General features: G+C 39.3%; 1 protein-coding gene across 7 annotated transcripts in view; it reads left to right on the top strand.

Moving 5' to 3' along the window:
- The window catches only part of LOC103317188 (protein spire), a 598612-nt gene that overhangs the window by 222948 nt on the left and 354013 nt on the right, over positions 1–21651 (top strand). For all 7 annotated transcript variants that reach the window (XM_031928198.2, XM_031928197.1, XM_031928202.2 and 4 more), the window contains one exon: positions 21484–21513. In XM_031928198.2, coding sequence (XP_031784058.1) covers positions 21484–21513 — 30 coding nt within the window. The remainder of the gene's footprint in view (positions 1–21483; positions 21514–21651) is intronic.

Genomic DNA, 21651 nt, shown 5'->3' on the forward strand with positions numbered 1-21651 from the left:
TCGGAAGTTTCTTGCTATCAACAGACTGCTATTCATCGAATCATTGAAAATTTAGTTTTTGCGTTGTTGCCAAATTTGTTTGTGTACACATCCGTTCGGATATAAGGCTTAAATAAACAGATTTTAATTTGGAAAGTACTTTTTCGGAATTCGGTCGTGTTAGTATGGATAACTGCATGGCTGAGTAAATCGGAAATTATAGTTGCAATGATAATTTAAAAATAATCTTTGTTGTTTTTCTAACAAGATCACATTATCATATCTGATCAGCACAGCTGATTACTCAATAATTGAATAATTCGAGAACACGTACCTTAGAGTATTTTTGTTTATTTAATTGGTAATTGGAAACTCAATTCTTTCTACTGTATTATATTCTTCACCTTCGTGTATTAACTAAGTAATTACGGAAAATGAGTTTAAAATCTAGTAGGTCGTCAAAACAGGTGTAACAGTCTCGTCAGATAGGGAAGAAGACTGGACTGATACAGACAGCGTACCATCAACGGAGATGATGTCTGAAGATTTGACGTCCGTTTCACCGGATAGTGTTTTAGGCGAGGGGGGATCCTCCGACTTAATTGTACTGTCCGATAGTAAAACACATCTGACAGCCTATAGAACTCGGTCGGATGCTCTGAGGGAGATAATCTCAAATCAGGACGAGACCACACTGTCAAAATCTCTCGACTACCTTAAATTAAAAACAACAGGTTCCAGAGAGGAAAAAGTCCAGCGAGTAGTTTATTACCTCGCAGGCGAGTATAGGCCAACGGATTTCACATCCGTAACTATGCTGTACCATTCTTACGACGTAGGAAAATTTCGTCAAGCACGTCGTACGACGTACTTGAACGGTATCGCTCCGATGATTCAGAGAATCAGCGATCGACAGAGAATTAATACAAGAAACACATCCGATTCCTGTATACCGAGTCTTAGTCGTGCACAAGAATTACCACGCTTTGAGGAACCCGTGGAAGCTAAGGTTGGGAAGCAGAGGAAATCATAGCAAGTCATGCTAGAGTACCAACGAAACCATTACTGAATTCTTCTACACAAGGGTCGAAGGAAGAGTTGGATAATCCTTGCACCCTCAACCACCATAATTCAATTTGTGAAAATACGACAGTGGCAAATTCACACAACAGGCTCAACTGTCATTGGAACGAACAACAATCTGTGAATACGTCCGACCTTACGAAGAAGTGTACTTCCATAGAGAACTTGTTTAACTTGAACTATGGCTCAGTTATGAACGATCAAGAATCAGTGAAAGCGTCAGACGGTTCAAAGAAGTCAACTTCTGAAATGAATCAGTCCAACTTGGCAGACGATTCATCACTTTCAGAACACAGGCTATTGCAAGGGCAATCCACGCTACAATGTAGTTGCCAAGCAGCCGGAAAAATATCGTGTTCTGGTACGCCATGTGAGAGCAGTGCAACGCTTGCGGTGCTCACACGGAAAATTGAGTTACTCACGGATTTAGTGAAGTCTCTCATAAAGTCGGGCGGGTGTTTAACCTGTAAGTCCCGGGACGACAAGAGTAACTGCACGAGGTCCAAGCGTGCTAAAAAGCGTCGTCGGAATAATTGTGACAAGGAATCGCGCGTCGTTGCAAAGATTAACAGCACGAGTGCAACTTCCCGTTCGGCCAAACGGAAGAAAATTAGTCACAATGTTCACCAGCAGCAGTTCTAGCAAGAAGTGTGACAATAAACGTCGACCGAAAGTTAGCCTCGATCGAGACAAACAGCATGCAAGTCGACAAGGTCACAATGGCTGCACTTCTGCAACTCTTCGCAGAAATCCTTCACCCGGAAGTAAGCTGGATCACGAGGTGAGACCCGCGTCAAGTGTCTCTGATACCGGTAGTGATGACACCAGTCGAAAATCTTGCTCACAGACGTGTGAACGAGAAAAATACACGCCAAATCGATCGTTTCGTAATGCGCGTGTGGAGAATGAACGTGCGAATCTAGGGATTCGGAAAGCACCGACTTCTCAACCTTTCAAAGGGAGCTGTTGGAACTGTGATGTCGTAGGGCATCGCGCTCGCGTTTGTCCGGAGCCGCATATCCTCAAATGCCATAAATGCAAGCTGGCGGGATATAAGCGGACGAACTGCCCAAGGTGTCTGCAGCACGGGGAGTTTTATTCATCGATGTCCGTTTGTGAGTCTTCGAGCTCTGGATTCAGGAGCTGTGGACCTATTTCACCCACGAAGCAACAAGCACAAAAACCACAGCACCGAGGCTGTAAAGAATACTTTGAATTCAAAGCCAAAACCCAGATATCAGCTGATACGCTCGACTCTAGGGCAACAGCGGAGACGAATGATGTCGCAGCAGAAAATGTTCTTTCTGCTAGCACGATTTTCGTGCGAGTCTAAAGTTATTAGACAAAAAGTTGCGCTTAGATTGTTATCGCTTGTTCACGGAATTGGAACAGCTGGAGGAGGAAAGATCCTCTGATAACAAAATTGGTTATACTGTACAGATAATCCGATCCGAGATGGCAGAATTTACGTCCGAGGAAGATTCACATCTGTTAAAACTCAGTCCAACATCTAGGCAAGCCACCCGTCCGCTTTTAGGAAGTGGTTAGCCGGCCGTGCCAACGACTCCGAAACTGAAGAGAGAAGATCAAGGAAAATGCGTTTATTCCACTGTAGCGATCATATAGCTCTCGAGCGCGAGACGTTTGAAAAATTAGTTGTAGGACTATTTTTAGAATAGCAGTAGTATTCGAGCGACCGTAGCATGATGCGTGCGAACTAATGGTACTCAGGTTAGTAGTCTGCAAACGACGTGGAATAATACGGCAGGTTAGAGTAACCCAAAAATTAAAATCGCTGTACTTAAACTAGCTGGTGATACCAGATAGGCATCAGTACATTGTACCGAGGAAAATGCTTCTAAGCAGGGTTCTCGACAGTGGGGCACGAAAGTAAATTTTAAGGGACTTCACTCGAACCGCTAGTGTCCGTAATTATTATCAATACGTCCGCGAACTATGAGGAGGGTTACGACCAGTAGTTTCTGAGTGTGAGTTAATCTAACCGTCGGACACAACAAATGGCAGATATTGTCGCAATTCTTTTCATGGTATGAAATTTATGTTAGACCGTTTAGGATGATGCATGTACGTCCGGTTGAAAAGTGACAAAAACCGTCCATACGTATTCGATCGAGTTAGTCAACCACCGACTGAATAATGAGAAACTTGCTTTGACAAATGTGAGAGAAAGGAGGTAACCCCTCTAACTTGATATACTTTTGTTTGATTCCATATTCTTTTTTTTTCTTATCATCTTTATTTCTTTTTGATTAAATAAAAATAGAATTGTCCTGGATCGCCCGGATAGGCGTAGTGGATAAGAGCTGGTATACCTGACCGGCTACCCAGCGTCTTGGGGGGGGGGGGGTGTTGTAACGGTTGCCAGTACAATTAACGCACGTTGAGCACGTTACGACGTCTCTCCGGGACAGAATCAACATTCTGTATAATACTTCTGTTGTTACAGCTACTAAAGGCGCAGCATGTGAGAGAGTAAGAGAGACAGAGAGAGAATAAGCATCGAAAGAGATTTAAATTCAGCAACGTACAATGTTGCCACCTGCTCGCACACTGCTGTCAAGAGTTGACAACAGTGTGTCAGAGGGCATAGGTAAATCTGTGCTCGCGCTAGCGAGCCATTCCGAGTCTGTCTTCGCTCCGCTCCGTTTCGCGAATAGACACTCTGCGATTGCGATTATTGTGTGCGAGGGTTGCGAGGTCAACCGAACCGAGGACAATCCGTCCGAGACCATCTTCGCGTGGGTTAGAACGGCCGTGCCGGCCACGTACATCTTTAAGTACTAGTTCTTATCAACTCTCGCTTACTCGGGCGACTTTAAGCCTCCTCTCTCTCTCACCTCGACTACATACTGGTAGCTGGCATGCGCCCGTCTGGCGCGCTTGTGTAAGCCAAGCACCAATAAACAGTTAGTCTAAGTTTTACAATAATCCGCGAGTGTTCATTGGCTTTTCCTCCTTTTGAATCCACGTCCTGAGTACTACTATCACCGCCGCGTGTTCATACGTCTTTACGTCCGTGCGCGGATAGATTATAGTCGTAGAATCTAGTGCCTTCTGCACAGCCGACGGATACGGTAAATAGTAGCATAAACAACAAACAACTTAAAATAATAATGACGGCCGAGCTACCGTCATAATGTTTTGAGCACGAGTGGGAGTCGAGGACGCCGTAGGCGTATAAAGTAATTTAAGATTATTACGTAGTAAAAGTTTAGATTAAGTAGTAAATTGACAAGCGTAAAAAGATAGAACAAGTAAAATAGATAATTAAGAGCGCATAGATAAATTATATAAAAGCGGTAAAGTTTTACAATAAAATACATGTTTTATTATTGTAACTATTGAATTTTGTAGAGTTCAATATTTGTGGCTTTTAGGAGTTTTGTGGTTTTATCTAAAAAATTATACATTTTGAATATTTGAACTATAAATTTGATAAAAAAAATAAAAATAGAAAAAGAAGAGACAGCATGAGATAACGATGAAAATGAAACTATTCAATCAAATCAAGGATAATCAAGAAAATTCATGGAATGCAGAGGATATTAACTAAAATAAAATTTTACAAATTACTTTATTTCAAACCAAGAAGAAAGAAAATATAATCACACTATTATAAAATAAGAAACATTATAAAATAATATGCCTTCATAAGAATAATGATCAGATAAATAATAAAAGTGCCATTCTAAATTGGACCACAAATCAGCATAGCAGAATACGAAGGCTAAGATAAAAGTGTATATTGTGCAATTAACAACGGAGAAGTTAAAACTAGGTAAATGATTCAAACCCTAGTAATAGTTTAAGGGTGGGGGTGTTACGTCATAGGTTAAATAAGAAAATAATAAAAATTTAAATAAAATAAAATAACAACGCAGCTGCGTAAAAAAAATTGTATTTTCCGTAGAGCCTAAAAACAGGCGAGCGTCCGGACAGCGCAATTAGGCAGTCCGAATAAATAGACATTAAGAGCGCGCGCAGGTACAGCGATTGGGATCGGTATACGGCAGGCAGCGGCCTTATCGTAAAATTTGTGCGCCGCCGGAAAAACCAAAGTATCTGGGGAAATTGCGAGCGATAATCTGGCTCCTCAAGTTTTTGCGTCACAGAATGCGAAGCTGTGCAAAGCAAATTTTACATTTTAAAAGTAGAATATTTATAAAATAAAATTTAGATTCATATAAAGTATGGACAGTTGAAAAGTATTAAGTTGCAACTGTGCATATTTTATTTATTTCAAAGATAAAGTAGAATTCGTATTCGTGGCGTAGAAAGAAATTTATACAGGTTTTACGATATGTTTCTAGTTAAATAGATAGTTTATAATAAACTAGTTAGAAATAGCAGCTAGGTTATAATAATAATAATATCAAGTTTAAATAATAATAGAATATTATAATAAAGCTTGAAATTTAAAAATATTTAGTTATAATAGATTTGAAATCGATCGCGATAGTAAATTAGAATCATAGTTGATAATTTATATATATATAAGCAAATATTGTAAAATTTAGAAATAATTAGAATTAAACTTTAAGAAAATTAGAAATAGTACAGGGAGAGCCATATAGTGGGAAATCGGCAAGGCTAGGAAAATAGCGTGGGTGGGACCGAAGGTGGAGCGGAAGGAGATCGGAAGAGGCGGTAGCCAAGCGGAAAGCAGCGATGCTATAGGTCGATGATCGATATAGAGGGCTAAGATGCGGACCCAAAGGGATGGGCCTATGGAAAAGATGTAACGCGGGGGCGAAGGGAAGAAAAGCGTGCGGAGGAAAGTTCAATCTGTATGAGAGTCTCGTCGAGGAGGTGGCTGCTCTTAAGTAACATCTAAGTTTAAAATTTTGTATTACAAGCTGTGGTGGCTGAAGAATGGACAACAGTTTTCAAAGATTTCAAAATATACATTACTAAAACATACTTGAAGTGAAGTTTCATTTAAATATTTTTCGGACACATATCAATCACTAACAATTTTATTATTTATCAAAAACAAGAAGGAAGGATTTTACAATCCAGTAAACTCTGAATTGGCTGCAATCTTCTAACAAGAAAAGTAAGTGAAAATTATATAAGTTAATTAATAAATATTTAAAGGTTTGAGAATTTGTAAAGCGAGCAGGCTTTTGATGCTGCCGCTTATTTTATAAATATATTTTAGGAGAACTTGTCGAATTATCTGGAGGGTTGATTGGACTTCGCTTGTCGGAGGCCTTTTGACCTACAGTTCAACGAGACCTGTTCATTAGTTTGGGAAAGGATTTGAATAAATTCACGGGGAATATCAAAATAAATAAGGGAGCGACTCCATCCTGAGTTCAGCGGTAGCTGACTCAAAACGGAGAATATTACATTGTGCGCCGACGTTCGGACGTAACATCGACCAGTTTGTGGTGTCCAATCCACCGGAATGTACATGATCTTAGGGCTAGCTGCTGTCTAAGGTGCTGGGTACTGGCGATGTTTTTGGTCTGGAGGCTTCATTGGATCGATCACTATTAGATCGGTGCTAGTGCAGCGTTTGGCCAGCATTGCTCCTGGTGCTGGTGTGGGTGGTATGGCCTGTGGTGTGACGGTTGTTGTTGATCCACAAATCTCAGCTTTCGGTGGACATGGAAGGCGATCGATAAAAGATGACGGCTATTACAGTTTACATAAGTTCTCCATGCCCAAGTTGAATGACATCCTCGTCAGTCCTTGTTTCGGTATGTTGTGGTCTCTTGCTTTTGCATTTATATTTATATATGATGAAAATTGTTTCAATTATTAGAATTACCATGACAACTACAAATGATGTTATTGACGCGTAGAACTCTATTCCAAATTTTGTGAATACTGGAGTCTCCATCGTAGGTATAGCCTGTGTCTTTAATGGCTCAAATCTCCGCTGATGACTTTGAATTATTAGAGGTTGAACTCCCGGTGTCTTGAATTCTCCGAGATTGTCATCCACCCTGTGTCCTTGAATCAGCAGGTTGTTTCCTCCAAAAATTTTCGTTTCGTAGAACATGACTCTGTTTTTATTACTTTAATTTTTATATGATAGATATTGGATATTAGTGTTAAGTTATTTGAAAGTGAATATGCCAATGCCAGAGGTACATTCGTTAAAATTATAATTGCCTTTGAGTCTTCTGCAAGGATCTAATAACATACATAGTCGTTTTAATATATCAATTGACATCTCCTTGAAAAAAATTTTATTATTGACCCATCCAGCTTCCATGGTATGGTTATGATCTCTGCTTGATTTCTTCGGTTGATTATAGCAAGTCTTTGAAATAGGAAAAATTCAATGGGATTAAGGATAGGAATTTTTATTGTGTATATTATAGAATCATGGGTTGTTACGACTGATCCCTGAGCAAATCAATTATGATAATGCGATATTACTTTTTTTGGGAATAAAGTTCTAATAGAGCTTTTATACTCGATATTTGTTTGTGGGTTAATATTTCTAAATTAAATCTTTCATCGGTGAAAACGAATGATCTTTCTATCTTCCCTAATAAATTTAGAAAGTATTGTTCCTGTACAATAAGAGTTATAACTGTTTCATTTTTCGCTTATTCTGACACCTTTTTGTGTATAAAACATTTCTTAACATTTAAATCAAGATCCCTGCATTTATACCAGAACTACAGGTGTACAAAGTATCCTCCTTGAGTTTGAGCCCGAAAGAACCATGCGTTCACTTGGAATCCTACGGACAGTGAGCTGAAATCAGTAAAAATAACATTTAGAGAAAATCAACTTTAAAGTTTATGGAAATTGTTGAAAGTGTAACTTAAATTAGTGCTTACCAAATCCTTTGGGACCAAGTTTTCTATGTTCTGCACACATAGACCTTGACTCTCAGCAATTATGAGGTATATTCACTTATACCTCTGGGTTCTGTACGGCTTTTCTTACCTGCAACCAAAAAAAGGCATTTTATGAATTTTTATAAAAATGTGATAAAAAGGTTATTTTATCCTTGATAATAATAACATTTTATATCTATCTTTTCTTTTGGTCACTGTGTAGAATCTTCAAATTAAAACTGCAGAAAATTACCAGTCTAACCTCCAAATGTTTAATCCGGGAGCTCCAATTTCTGTAGCGGATTTTTCTTCCATCACTGCAGTTTTCACGGAGTCCTTGGCCACTTTTTTACACAATTCACTTAACTGTTCGCTGAATTGCATTACATGCACACTAAGCCATGGATATTAAGCATCCATCAACTCACAACATGTTGATAGACCAGCGTGTCCAAGTCCAAGAGCACAAAAAGTAACCACTGCTCTTCCGTTGTTCTCCCAAGCATGGTTCTAGACGCCAACTTTTCTGCATGACTTGATAGCTGCCAGCTGACCACACTTAATGCACACTACTTTAATCATGAATCCTAATCCTTGAGCTTCAGATTCGCCAAGTTTAACTTGACCATGGCATTGTTAGCAAATCAAAAGTTCCTCGAGAGCAGGAAATAGAATGTTGATATCAATCAATCTATTCCTGACCATAGAGGTTCCTTCCGCTGCTGGAGTTTGTATCTTTTTTGCTGAACTTAAAGGTCTTGTTCTGTTGGCAGGTTCATCCTCGCATGTTGCTCCTACAAATCTTGGCCTCTTCTTGCTTCTTCCTCGAGAGTACTTCTTTTCAGGATGGGTACTCGCAAACCTTCCCTTGGCGGGATTTTTTTTTTTTTTTTTTGTTGATAAACGGGTTTCAGGAGCGTGTTCTACGGAACATTTCCTGTCAAAATAAGCAATAAAAAAAATCGATTTTTTCGAAGTTGAAAGGTGTTGTGTCCTCTTAAGTTCTTTTCTTGAAGATAGTACAGTGTAACCAGTTAGAATTCTGCCATAGGTATACTTAAGTGATGACGTGTTCATATAAAAATGCACATAGTGATAATTTTCTATAATTCTTCCAACTCCTCGCTAGTAATCACAACATGTTGCATCGGGGTTAATTTCCTCGCTTCTTACGAGTATCGTTGAAACTATCGGGATTACTGCTATCCTCAGGACCGTCATCTTCTTCTTGCAAAGAAGAAGTATTTCTTAATCTTTTTGCGCTTCTTAGATCGTAACGACGTTGCTGTCCGTGTATGTAACACTTTCATGAGGAGCCCTTTAGTTTTTGAACTAATTATTTTTTGGTAACGGCGTGCGATTTTATTCCGTTGTTGTGATGGGTCTTGACATATATTTCTTTACTTACTAATTTATTGTTTGAATCATCAGGTAATTTTTGTTTCTGTTTCTGACTTTTTTACAACTCATCGTAGAAGGGTAAAATTTCTTTTTTTTTGTATTTCATTAGGTCCATATTTTCCTGTTTCGTAAGGCTTTCTTTCATATTTGTGTTCCAAGCACAATTCACATTGGTTAATATAGTTTTGTATAAGTCTATCCATATTTAGTGTATATAACTTCTTTTTAAAATGAGCTATTATTTTCTGAATTCCGTTATGGGTTCTATTATGATACTCCTCAAGTTTTTTAAGAAAATTATTTTTGTCTAACACGGGTGTATAAGTATTTGTTTTAATTAACTTTAGTTTTACATTAAAATGTTTTTGCAGCACTTTGTAAACAATAATTTCCAAATCCTCATTTGTGAAGTAAATACCGTATTGTTTATCTAGTTTTATATTTTCATTTAGAAATTTTTACTACTGTTTCGGCCTCATCCTTATTAATTTTTACGATATACTGAATCTTGAGCTTATCCTTATTTATTTTTACATCGTAATCCCTTCCTGATTTTATTATTATACTGTAATTAAATGCGTGAATACTTTTGTCTGTTATAGGCAATGAAAATACTGGATCTTCTTCAGCAGTGTGGGCCGTTTCCAGATCGTCGTTAGGGGCTTCGTCCACTTCCTTAATTTGGCGTGCTGTTATATCTGAGGCTTGAGGAACCATTGAAAGTGAGTCATCATCCTCTTCATGATTATAAATTGCTATTCTGTTTAGGGCGTCAGCCACATAATTTTCACATACTTTTTTGTATTTAATATCGTAGTCATATTCTTCCAATTTTATTCTCCATCCAATCAAACGTGAATTTGGTATTTTTAAAGACCAGAGCCAAGTGAGCGGTTTATGATCTGTTTCGATTGTAAATTTTTTTCCGTATATTTATGGCCTAAAATGTCAACATGCCTCGACTATTGCTAGTAGTTCTTTTTTGATGGTCAAATAGTTTTGTTCGGCTGAATTAAGGGTTCTTGAAAAATATGATATGAGATGTTTATCTTGTGATAAATTGGCGGCAATTGCGACATTTGACGCATCGGTTGTAATAGTGAATACTTTTGTAAAATCTGGGTCAGAATGTATTGGTGCATTGGCGATTGATTCTTTTAATTTATTGAATGCTTCTATGTATTGCCTGTCCTCTATGTTTATTTTTTCTTCTTTCTTAAGCACCTTTGTTAGTGGTTTCGATATTTTGGCATAATTTTTTATAAATTTCCTATAAAATCCTGTTAATCCTAAAAATGCTTGAATCTCTTTTTGTGACTTTGGGATTGGATATTCCAAAATGGCTTTGATTTTATCTAGATTTGGTTCAGTTCCTCCTGGTGTAATAGGTCCTAAAAAGGGTACCTCTTTTCATAAAAATTCACATTTATCAAGTAGCACTTTGAAACCATATTCCCGAAGTTCCTCAATATTAGGTTTAGATATTGTAAGTGTTCTTGCAGTGACTTGAAAAATATAACTACATCGTCCATGTATACAAAACAAAATTTGTGTAAATATTTTCTGAGAATTTTGTCCATGTTGAAATTGTCCGTTGAAATGTAGCTGGTGCGTTCTCTAAACCAAAGGGCATACAATAATACTCATAATGTCCATTTTCTACGCTGTTTTCTCCACATAATTTTTGTCAACTGGTATTTATTGAAATCCCTGTGCTAAATCTTATGTAGTAAAATATGTGCATTTTCCCAAATTCTCTAAAATATCGTCCATCCTTGGCAAAGGGTATTTGACTTCTATAGTTTTATCATCCAGCTTACGATAATCAATAACCATTCTCCATTTCTTTTGCCACTTGCATTTTGCTTCTTGGGTACTATCCAGACAGGTGATGAGTAAGGTGAATTACTTGATTAAATCATTTCGTCACTTAATAATTTTCTTACTTGATCTTGAATAACATTCTTCAAATGATATGGGTATTTGTAACTTTTGACATAAATCGGGTTTTCATCCTTCGTTCTTATTTTGTGTATAACTGCATTTGTGGCCGTTAATTTTTTACACATATTGTAAAAGCAATCCTTATATTTCCGACATAATGCTATAATTTTCTCTTTTTCTTCTTCATTCATGTACTCCGTTCGGATCTGCACCTTTGTCTCCTGATGATTACTTAGTATGACCATCTTACATTTTTTTGGCATATTATTTAAATAGTTAATTTCAAATTTCGGTGCGCTAAATACTTGAGTCCTATAATCAATGTTTGCTTTTAAATTCCGTAGATATTTATGACCTATTAAACAATCATATGTAGAATGCCACGGGGCAATTTAAAATGTAATTGGTGTATCGTCCCCTAACTCTTGTAAAATTGGAAAATTGAGTGCGTGTGTTCCTTGGGATGTTTTATGCAGAGATTTAATTTCGAATTTATTTGGAAAAACATAATAGTATAAGATAATATAATAGAATAAACATAGGCTACTTTAGGGTTAATAATTGATGATGATGCTCCTGAGTCTTATATAAGTATTGTAGGCGATGGATTTATAGTTATTACATGTGGTAGTACAGGTGAACTGCCAATACTATTCAAATTCACTATGTTTTTTTGGTTGTATTGGCAACCTGCTGAAAATTTTCAGTTTCTACATTCTCCTGGTTTTCGAAGTTGCTATCATCTCCATTAATATTTTCTTGTTTCTCATTCTAAGCTACTTCCTCTAGTTGCTACTCTTCCTGATAATGCAGTTCTTCGGAAATAAAATTCGGTGGTCCGGTACTCCTAAAGAACTTATTTTGGGGGGCGAAATTATTCGACCAGTTGTTTTGATTAATATTTTCGATTTTCGATTTCATCAGCGTATTTTTTATAGTTTTTTTTTTTTGATAGTTGAAAACGAGAGCTAAGTTTATTAAATAGTAAACCCTCCGAGCTGGGAACACTATACTTGTTTATTAGTAGATTTTTACATTCGTTCCATGTTGCTGGATTATTCGCTACTATTAAATTCAAAGCTTCTCCGCGAATTTTTTATTTAATTAACGCAAATAATGCTGTATTTAACGCTTCTTCCGTAGTAATTTAATTTTCAACAAATTTATTACATGTTTGGAGAAAGTGAGAGTGAAACCTCCTTCGTAAATTGGTATCGCGTCGCGCCATATAGTTAATCTCAATTTAAATTTCTCTACTAAGATTTGATTTGCTGCTTGAGCCATTTTGCTTTTAGATCAGTCGTATTTAAGGATAGGGTAAAAATAGGAGAATAAGGAATTTCAAAGACTTACTTTTTTCTTTGATGATTCCAGGTAAATCCCTGCTTAAAGGTGGGCTTCAAACTTGACGCTCCAAAAATACTACGACGAAGGGGTTAAAACACCAGCTGCTTCTTTTCTGATGAATCTTGATTCGGCAGCCTCGCAGTATCCTGTCCGCAGCGCCAGTTAAGTGTACATGTTGCCGTGCGTACGTAAGTGCGTAAGTAATAGAATTGGGTATGGATTTTAATCACGTTTATTTGATACGTCTTTACAGCTTGGAGACCCGACAGAGACTGGCTCGTTGCCGGTGCAAGAGCCTTTTTAAAACAGTCAGTAATTTGCTGGTTTCATTTCTTCTTCTAGTGTTAGATTAGATTATATTAGATTATTCTTTATTATCTGTACATTATGTTGTACAAAAATTATTATAAGAATTTAGTGTGTAAAGTGTATTTTACAAAAAGAAAAAAAAATTGTGTATAGTGAATGAAAGCATGAGCGCGAATGAGAATGGTACAGTTCAATATTTTCGGATGATATAAATGTAATTATGAGTTCTCGAGAGTGTAGAAGTGTTGTCGTGCTTTTTTTTAAATAGTGGTATTGATAGAGTGTCACGGATATGATATGACAATGAGTTCCAAAGGTAAGCAGAGCTTATGCGAAATGAGTTCTTTAGCGTCTCCGTGGTGAATGACTGGATGTCCAGTGGTGTCACTTCTCCCCTCACAGGACGTAGTGCTACGTGGAAGTCGAAAAAGGCAATAAGATGGGATGGAACTGCAATATTAAAAAGTTTTCTGAGATAGCAGGCCATGAAGTACTTCCTACGTCCGGCGGTGGTCAGCCATTGCAGCTCACGCCTGTAAGGTGTGATGTGCTCGTCCCTTCTAACACCATAGATGTACCCGTGTTGACGAATCTCTGTAGTTTAGTGTCTAATTATTGTGTTAATTCATTGTATACTAGTGAGCAGTAATCTATGATGGGAAATAAGAGCATTTGTATTAGATGTTTACGCAGTCTGAGGTTGGTACTTTTCCTAAAAAAGTAATGTCTGTACATTAATGAATGAGCGCGCTTGCACAGTTGTACTACGTGCTCCTTCCAGGTTAGTTTGGAATCAAGCACCAAACCCAGACTACGAACAGACGACTCAAACTCGACCCGGGCCCCTCCTAATATGATATAGTTGTTGGCAATAGTTGGTAAAGCATTAATGTAATAGGGGGAACCCAGTACGATGGCCTTGATCTTGAGGACATTGAGCTTGAGTCGAGCGCATAATCCTGTCGGCATTAGCACTCATCCTGACAGAGCAGGAATCAAGCTCTTCCAGGCGGCATTGGCTGTAAATTTGGAAGTCATCCGCATAGATTAGGTGTCGAGTTTCAGCATCAAGGCAGAAACTTATGTCATTGATGTACAACGAAAATAGTAGGGGATCTAGGACAGATCCTTGAGGTACTCCCATGTTAAGGGGTCTAAAAGAAGAGATTTCGTTGTTATCACCAATGACAGCTTGACTCCTTCCGGAGAGGTAGGAAGCAAGCCAGCGGATGATCCGCCTGGAGAAGCCGAAAGAGGATAACTTTCCAAGGAGCCTTACTTGACACACTGTGTCAAACGCCTTGCTGAAATCAAAAAGGAGCAGAAGGGTCACCAGCTTACTATCCATGTCAAGCCTGACGTCATCTGTGAGTTTGATTAAGCCCGACTGTGTGCTGTGGCCAGTGCGATAGCCTGTTTGGAGGTCATCTAGATAAAGTCTAGATTCAAGATAATCAGATAATTGTTTATGCACCAGCCACTCCAGCGCCTTGGCAAGGAAGCAGAGAAGGGAGATCGGACGATAGTCAGTTGTTCAGTGCTCGCACCAGGGACGACTTCCAGGCTGAGGGAAAGCATGACTCGCCCAGTGACAGGTTGAAAATGTGACAAATATAAGGGGCGAGTACTGGTAGTGCTTTAAAAACTACAACCTGTGGTATGCCGTCGCTGCCTCTGGCCTGAGTGTCGAAGTGTTTCACCGCTGCGAAAACGTCCGATTCCGTGACCTCACTGTAATTAAAGTGTTCAGGGAAGTCGAGGGTGTGGAGGGTACGCAGGAAGTCCTCGACTGGTGGAGCGAGGGGGTCATTGGAGACCGAGCTGAAATGCTTGTTAAGATCGTCGGTGGACAAACAGGAGGGGGTGGTGTCCCTAGAGTTAGTTATTCCAAGATTTTCCAACTCTCTCCAAATCCCACCGACGTCTGTCAAGGTGGATAGTCGTGAATTGTAGAAGTTCAGCCTGGCCTCCTCGATCTGTTTGTGTGCGTCATCCCTAGCCAATCTATAAAAGTATAGATCCCAGGGAAAACGAGTTCTGCGAAACCGTCTATAAAGTCGATCCCTTTCTTTAACAAGGTCACAAAGAGCCACGGTAAACCATGGGTGACGTTTCTGTCTAGATGTTACTGTCTTTAATGGGGCGAGAAGTTCAATGGCGTCCGTCAGGTGTGTGTTCAACAGGGTGATACATTCGTTGAGTGATGACGTAGTGATGGACGACCAGTCGCGTGTGCCCAAGAAGTCCCTTAAAATCTCGTCACAGATTCTCTTGTAGTTACGGTAAGAGTATGTCTTTGGTGTGTGGCGTGGTAGTTGTATGTCAAGGGTGGCCGTGATGAGGTCGTGTCCGTTTATGAAGACAGCAGGCGATCCTGCTCGTCAATCAGACAGAGGTCAAGCCAGGTATCAGAGTCTTGTCTGTGATGCGTGGCACCACAGACAACACAGACACAGGCACCATATGCTACTGATCTTAGAGCGTTTTCCTCAATAAAGGCCTTGATATATTTTGCGTTCTCGGATGAGGAGAGCTGATCAGCATTGAAGTCGCCAAGGATTATCTTCGTGGAGTAGTTATGCATGTGCGTTGTAAGATGTTCTATAAAGTTGTTGCCGCGCAAGAACGGGGCATACGGCGGGCGATAAACTACGCCCACGAAGATAGGTGTTATTCCTTTAGCAGACACTTCGCAGAAACGGTATTCTGGTTTGCCCGGCTTGCCCGACCATTCGCCATCAGAAGACGAGATGACGTTAGAGGTCAGTGAGTGGTGAATGTAGAGGGCCACTCCTCCACCGTTACGGTTTCTGTCACGTCTGTAAAGAGTATAATTATCTAGTGAGGGGATAGATATTACCTTGTCATCCAGCCAGGTCTCTGTGACAGCTATTACATGGTAGAACGGACGAGTGGACATAAAAAGCCTGACCATCTCAATGTGTCCTGTAATCGAGTTCGCATTGAAATGGCAGACCCTTAGACCCCTTGACAGTGACGCTTCAGAAACGGATGAAGAGTGAGCAGTAGATTTGAATGTGTGTGTAGATGCAGATGATAGATGAGGTGGAGTGAGGTGAATGTGGGTGGAAGAGTGTTGTGGTGGTATTAAGTGTGTGTAAGTTAAGTTTATGTTTGTGTTGGTGTCTGTGTTGTTGTGCGATTCAATAAAAAAGCACCCAGTTCTTCTGACGTCTCGATGATACATGCCCTGGTGTTGTCATCAATTGGGCGGATGAATATCTTCCCATCCCTCACGTAAAATCGGCAGCCTCTCTTCCTGGCATCCAGTCTGGCCCTTATCCGGAGCTTGTGGACGTGTGTTGGTAGTAGCTCATTAATGTTGATGAGCCCACTCAGAGAGAGAGAAAGAGAGAGAGAGAGAGAGAGAGAGAGAGAGAGAGAGAGAGAGAGAGAGAGAGATAGGTCTTTATTTGCTAAAAGCAAAAAATAATACAAATTAGATCACAAAGACTGTGTCGCATACAGTCTAACAAAAAGAGATAATAAAATATGTAAAAATACCGTCACATAAAATCACATTTCGTCATATTTAATTATCACATTAAACTTTTCTAACATTACGCTGTACATTTAAGGTTTGGTCATAGACCTATCTGTATTGCACGTTTGAAATCTAAAATATGTAATACTGAAAGAATTTTTACGGCCTAAGGGCCGAGTCTGACTAGATTAAAACTAGATTAAGATTAAGAATGCAGCGCCAGACGGCTCAGAGTCGTCGCCAGAGTAGGTGCCTTCCGAGGAGAGGAGCATTTACGTTTTTCTGCTACCTCAGTGGCTTCACGCTCAATAATACTAGGACTCGAAGCAAGCAAAATACCGCAGTCCGAAACCGGCAACGAGCCTGTGTTGAGGTCCTGGCTAGCACGGTGGAGGTTTTTAAGTATTTGTTTCATTTGTTGCAACTCGTCCCTAAGAATAATTTTCGTCCAGGTGCAGCTTGTTGACGTCAAGCAGTCTATTTGACGCGCTCATATTATCGGCTAATTGGGTCTCAAGAGAGAGAGAGAGATTAGATTAGATTAGATTAATTGCTCTTTATTTTTGTACATTTTGTTGTACATATAACAAATTATAGTATATTATAAAAAGAATAAAAATTTTGTGTAAGGGTGCTAGTGCGTGTGAAGAGTGTGTAATGGAATGAAGTGAAATGAGATGAATGAGAATGTGTGTATGTTTGTGCGATGTTTATGTGTTTTCCAAATTAAAGAAATAATTTTTGGCTGCTTGTTTGAAGTGTGATATGGATAGTGTGTCGCGAAGTTGAGATGGAAGGCTGTTCCAGAGGTAGGAGGCGCTGATGAAAAATGAATTCCTCAGCGTCTCCGTCTTGGAGGACGGGATGTCCAGTGGAGTCACCTCGCCCCTGACAGGCCTGAGTGCGACGTGGAAGTCAAAATAGGCTAGTAGATAAGCTGGTATTGAGGTGTTGAAAATTTTTCTAAGAAAACAGGCCATGAAGTACTTCCTACGTCCGGCGGTGGTGAGCCATTGCAACTCACGCCTGTAAGGGGAGATGTGCTCGTCCCTCTTTACACCATAGATGTATCGGATTCCCGTATTGACAAGCCTCTGCAGTTTTAAGTCAAGCTCTTGAGTCAGGTGAGAGAGAGAGAGAGAGAGAGAGAGAGAGAGGGAGGGAGAGAGAGGTTTTTAGATTTAGATTTATATGTTTTTATTGTTGTACATTATGTTGTACATATTTAAATATAGTATAAATACAGATAAGATCAACAATTGTTGTGTAAGAAGTGATAGTGTGAAGAGTAAATGGAATGAGGTGAAATGAGATAGATAGGTGTGTATGATTGTGTGTTTTCCAATTTAAAGAAATATGATTTAGCTGTTTGTTTAAAGTGTGATATGGATAGTGTGTTGCGAAGGTGAGATGGTAGGTTATTCCAGAGGCAGGAAGCACTGATGAAAAATGAGTTCCTCAGCGTCTCCGTTTTGAAGGACGGGATGTCCAGGGGGTCACCTCACCCCTTACAGGCCTGAGCGCGACGTGGAAATTAAAATGGGCTAATAGGTAGATAGTTACGGAGGTGTTGAACATTTTCCTTAGAAAACAGGCCATGAAGTATTTCCAACGTCTGACGCACAGTGGGAGAAAATGGACAAAATTCGAGCCACGCGTCATTTTTAATCGTAGAGCCATGATTTTTTTTTAAACTCTTTAAAAAAGTATCAAGTTTAAGCTACAGGTGAGGAAATTATTGTATCACCTTCCCCTAAACCCATGCGACCCCTAGAAGCCACCCCTACCAAACCGCAAGCAGTCTAACACATCTATCCCAGGGAACAGCGAGTTAAATCGCTTTATTTTTTCTTAAAATAATTAAGCTACACACCATAAACCAGCTAATAACCTAAATACCTACCCCTAACCCGCTTAACACCTAGATACCACCCCTACCAAACCACAAGCAGCCTAACCCTGGGAACAGCGAGTTAAATCGCTTTATTTTTTCTCAAAATAATTAAGCCACACGCCAGAAGCCAACAAATCACCTAGATACCTACTCCTAACCCACTTAACCCCTAGAAACCACCCCTACCAAACCACAAGCAATAAAATATGGTTTAAAAATAAACTTTATTCATGTCGATTTTTCACATTGAAATCATTTAAGATTTAATGTTTAGAGCGAAGAAATCGTGTCCTCGAGACTTAAACTTCAGTGTCACAGTTTAAATTTTGAAAAAAAAGGTAAGAGCACATAAAATGACGGCTAACACGGGAAAATCCTGAAAAATCTCCAGAATTTTTTACTTGAGAATGATAGACTTCTTAGATTAAATAAAAGTTCTTAGATTAAATAAAAAAATACGTTGAAATTCTATCAGAATTTTTTGAAGATTTCTCGAATTTATTATATTATAGTATAATTTAATATAATTAAATCTACTGATCATACGAGTGTTTGATGGTTAAATGTTTATTTTTGAATTTCTTAGATTATAGTATAATACATACAAATATTGATCATACGATTTTTCGATGGCTAAATGGCAACCTTGACGTGATAAAGGGGCTTAAATCTGTTTCAAAGCAGATGACTAATAGCAGTTCATTCAACAATTACAGCTAACAAATAATGTGACTAATTGACTTGTAATAATGTCTTGAATTACGTGGTTATACGATTCTGCGTGTTTCCGGTCTGGCCTGTGGAGTTTTATTATTTTGAGAAAAAATAAAGCGATTGATCTTTCTGTTCCCTGGGTTATGTTAGTTAGTCTGCTTGTGGTTTGGTAGGGGTGGTTTCTAGGGGTAGAGGGGTGAGTGGTTAGGTGGTTAGCTGGCTTATGGTGTGTGGCTTAATTATTTTAAGAAAAAATTAAGCGATTTAACTCGCTGTTCCCTGAGATAGATGTGTTAGACTGCTTGTGGTTTGGTAGGGGTGGCTTCTAGGGGTCGCATGGGTTTAGGGGAAGGTGATACAATAATTTCCTCATCTGTAGCTTAAACTTGATGCTTTTTTAAAGAGTTTAAAAAAAATCATGGCTCTACGATTAAAAATGACGCGTGGCTCGAATTTTGTCCATTTTCTCCCACTGTGCGGCGGTGGTAAGCCATTGCAACTCACGCCTATACGGGGAGATGTGCTCGTCCCTCCTTACACCGTAGATATAACGGATCCCCGTGTTTATAAGCCTCTGCAGCCTCAAGTCAAGTTCCTGTGTCAGGTCACAGTAAGCCAGTGAACAGTAATCGATGATGGGAAATAGGAGTGCTTGCACCAAGTGTTGGCGCAACCTGAGGTTAGTGCTCTTCCTAAAAGAATAGAGACGGTACATTAAAGAGTGAGCACGTTTACAAACTTGTGTAACGTGCTCTTTCCACGTGAGTTTGGAGTCTAGCACCAAACCCAGATTGCGCACCGATGATTCGTAGTCGACCCGGGCTCCCCCTATATTTATATAGGTGTAAGCAGTAGTAGGTAGAGCATTTATATAGTAGGGGGAGCCCAGGACGATTGCTTTAGTCTTAAGGACATTAAGTTTAAGACTATTTGATGCAGCCCAGCCCATTATCCTCTCGGCGTTAGCACTCATCCTGACAGAGCAGGAATCAAGCTCCTCGAGGTGGCATTGGCTGTAGATCTGCAGGTCATCCGCATAGATTAGATGGGACACATCTGAATCTAGGCAAAAACCAATATCATTGATGTACAACCCGAACAACAGGGGGCCTAAACCTGACCCCTGTGGAATACCGGTGTTTAATGGTAGAAAAGTTGAGAGCTCGTTGTTGTCACCAATGACGGGCTGTTCTCTTCCCGTGAGGTAAGATGCAAGCCAGCAGATAACCTGCTTGGAAAAGCCGAAAGAGGATAGCTTTCCGAGTAGCTTGACGTGACACACAGTATCAAACGCCTTGTTAAAATCAAATAGAAGTAGCAGAGTGACCCTCCTGTCTATCCCAAGCCTGACATCATCAGTCAGCTTGATTAAGCCAGACTGCAGAGAGAGAGAGAGAGAGAGAGAGAGAGAGAGAGAGAGAGAGAGAGAGAGAGAGAGAGAGAGAGAGAGAGAGAGAGAGAGAGACGCGAGCGCAAGCGGCGAGTACGTGTCGGCCGCGAAGCCAACAGCCAGAGTTGTGAATGAATAGTGCAATAAAGAGTTTGTACTAAAATTGAACGTGTTGTGATTTTCTCCCATTACACACCGCTGTAAACCCGAACAGCGGAATCCCTGCGGAACTCCCTCTGAGATCCACTTGTAAAAATAATAGTGTCGAGGCTTTGGGACGGGGCTGAAATGCGAGTTCTCACTCCGAGATCGGCTACGTCACATACTAGGAAAGCTACGTTACGCTATCTTTTTGACTTAGACTTACAAGAATCTTTGCTCATTGTTGTTTCCTCGTCCTTCAACAATTTAATTGCTTGACCTGAGTAGCTGATAATGAATCTGATAGTGAAGCAAGAATTGTCGATTCGCTGATCTAGCATATCCTCTTGCCTGTAAACCTGAAATAATCGGTCGATCTGGTCAAACTGCATTTGAAATTGTAGCAAGGTGATGTACGGTAAGGATAGTCCATAAAACTTGTTAGTATTTAGTTAAATAATCGGATTAAAGTCGCCAAAGCCAACTAAAGTATTCTCCTGTCTAAAATGCATATTTTCGTTGTTTTTGTCGTCAGTTTACCATTAAATGTGCCAACACCTTAAGAAGTAAGTCACCCCATTGCTCCCTTAGATTTTAAAGAGGCACTTTGGCTATAGAGAGGGTCAGGACTCTCTTTGATGTACCTTAAAATACCAGAGACAATGTAAATAGTCACCTACTATATTGTGTGTATGCATGTGTGTGTAAGCGAAGGTGGTGCTTATGGAAATCCTCTACGTCTATCTTTTAAGAACCTTGAAAATCAGAAGCACTTTTGATAGTAGTAATGGGCTCGACCTGCGTTAATTGCACTAGCAAACCATTACACCTTTTATAAATAAATTTATCATATTATGTCTAAAACTTTTATTTTTTTTTTAATCAATTATTTTGCAAATATACGTTTTGATATAAATATTTATGCAAATATTTCATGATGCATTTTTTTTAGGCTGATGGGCGAATTTGGAGAGCTATTCAGGTATGAAGATTTATTATTACTATTATTATTTATTCACCATCAAAATTTACAGATATCTAGATCATACCTGAAATTCGGTAGAGGTAAACGAAGTTACCTGTTAGCAGGCCTGGTTACAACAAAAAAAAGTACAATATA

The sequence above is a fragment of the Nasonia vitripennis genome, assembly GCF_009193385.2.
Source record: "Nasonia vitripennis strain AsymCx chromosome 4 unlocalized genomic scaffold, Nvit_psr_1.1 chr4_random0004, whole genome shotgun sequence".
NCBI classification, from domain to species: Eukaryota; Metazoa; Arthropoda; class Insecta; order Hymenoptera; family Pteromalidae; genus Nasonia; species Nasonia vitripennis.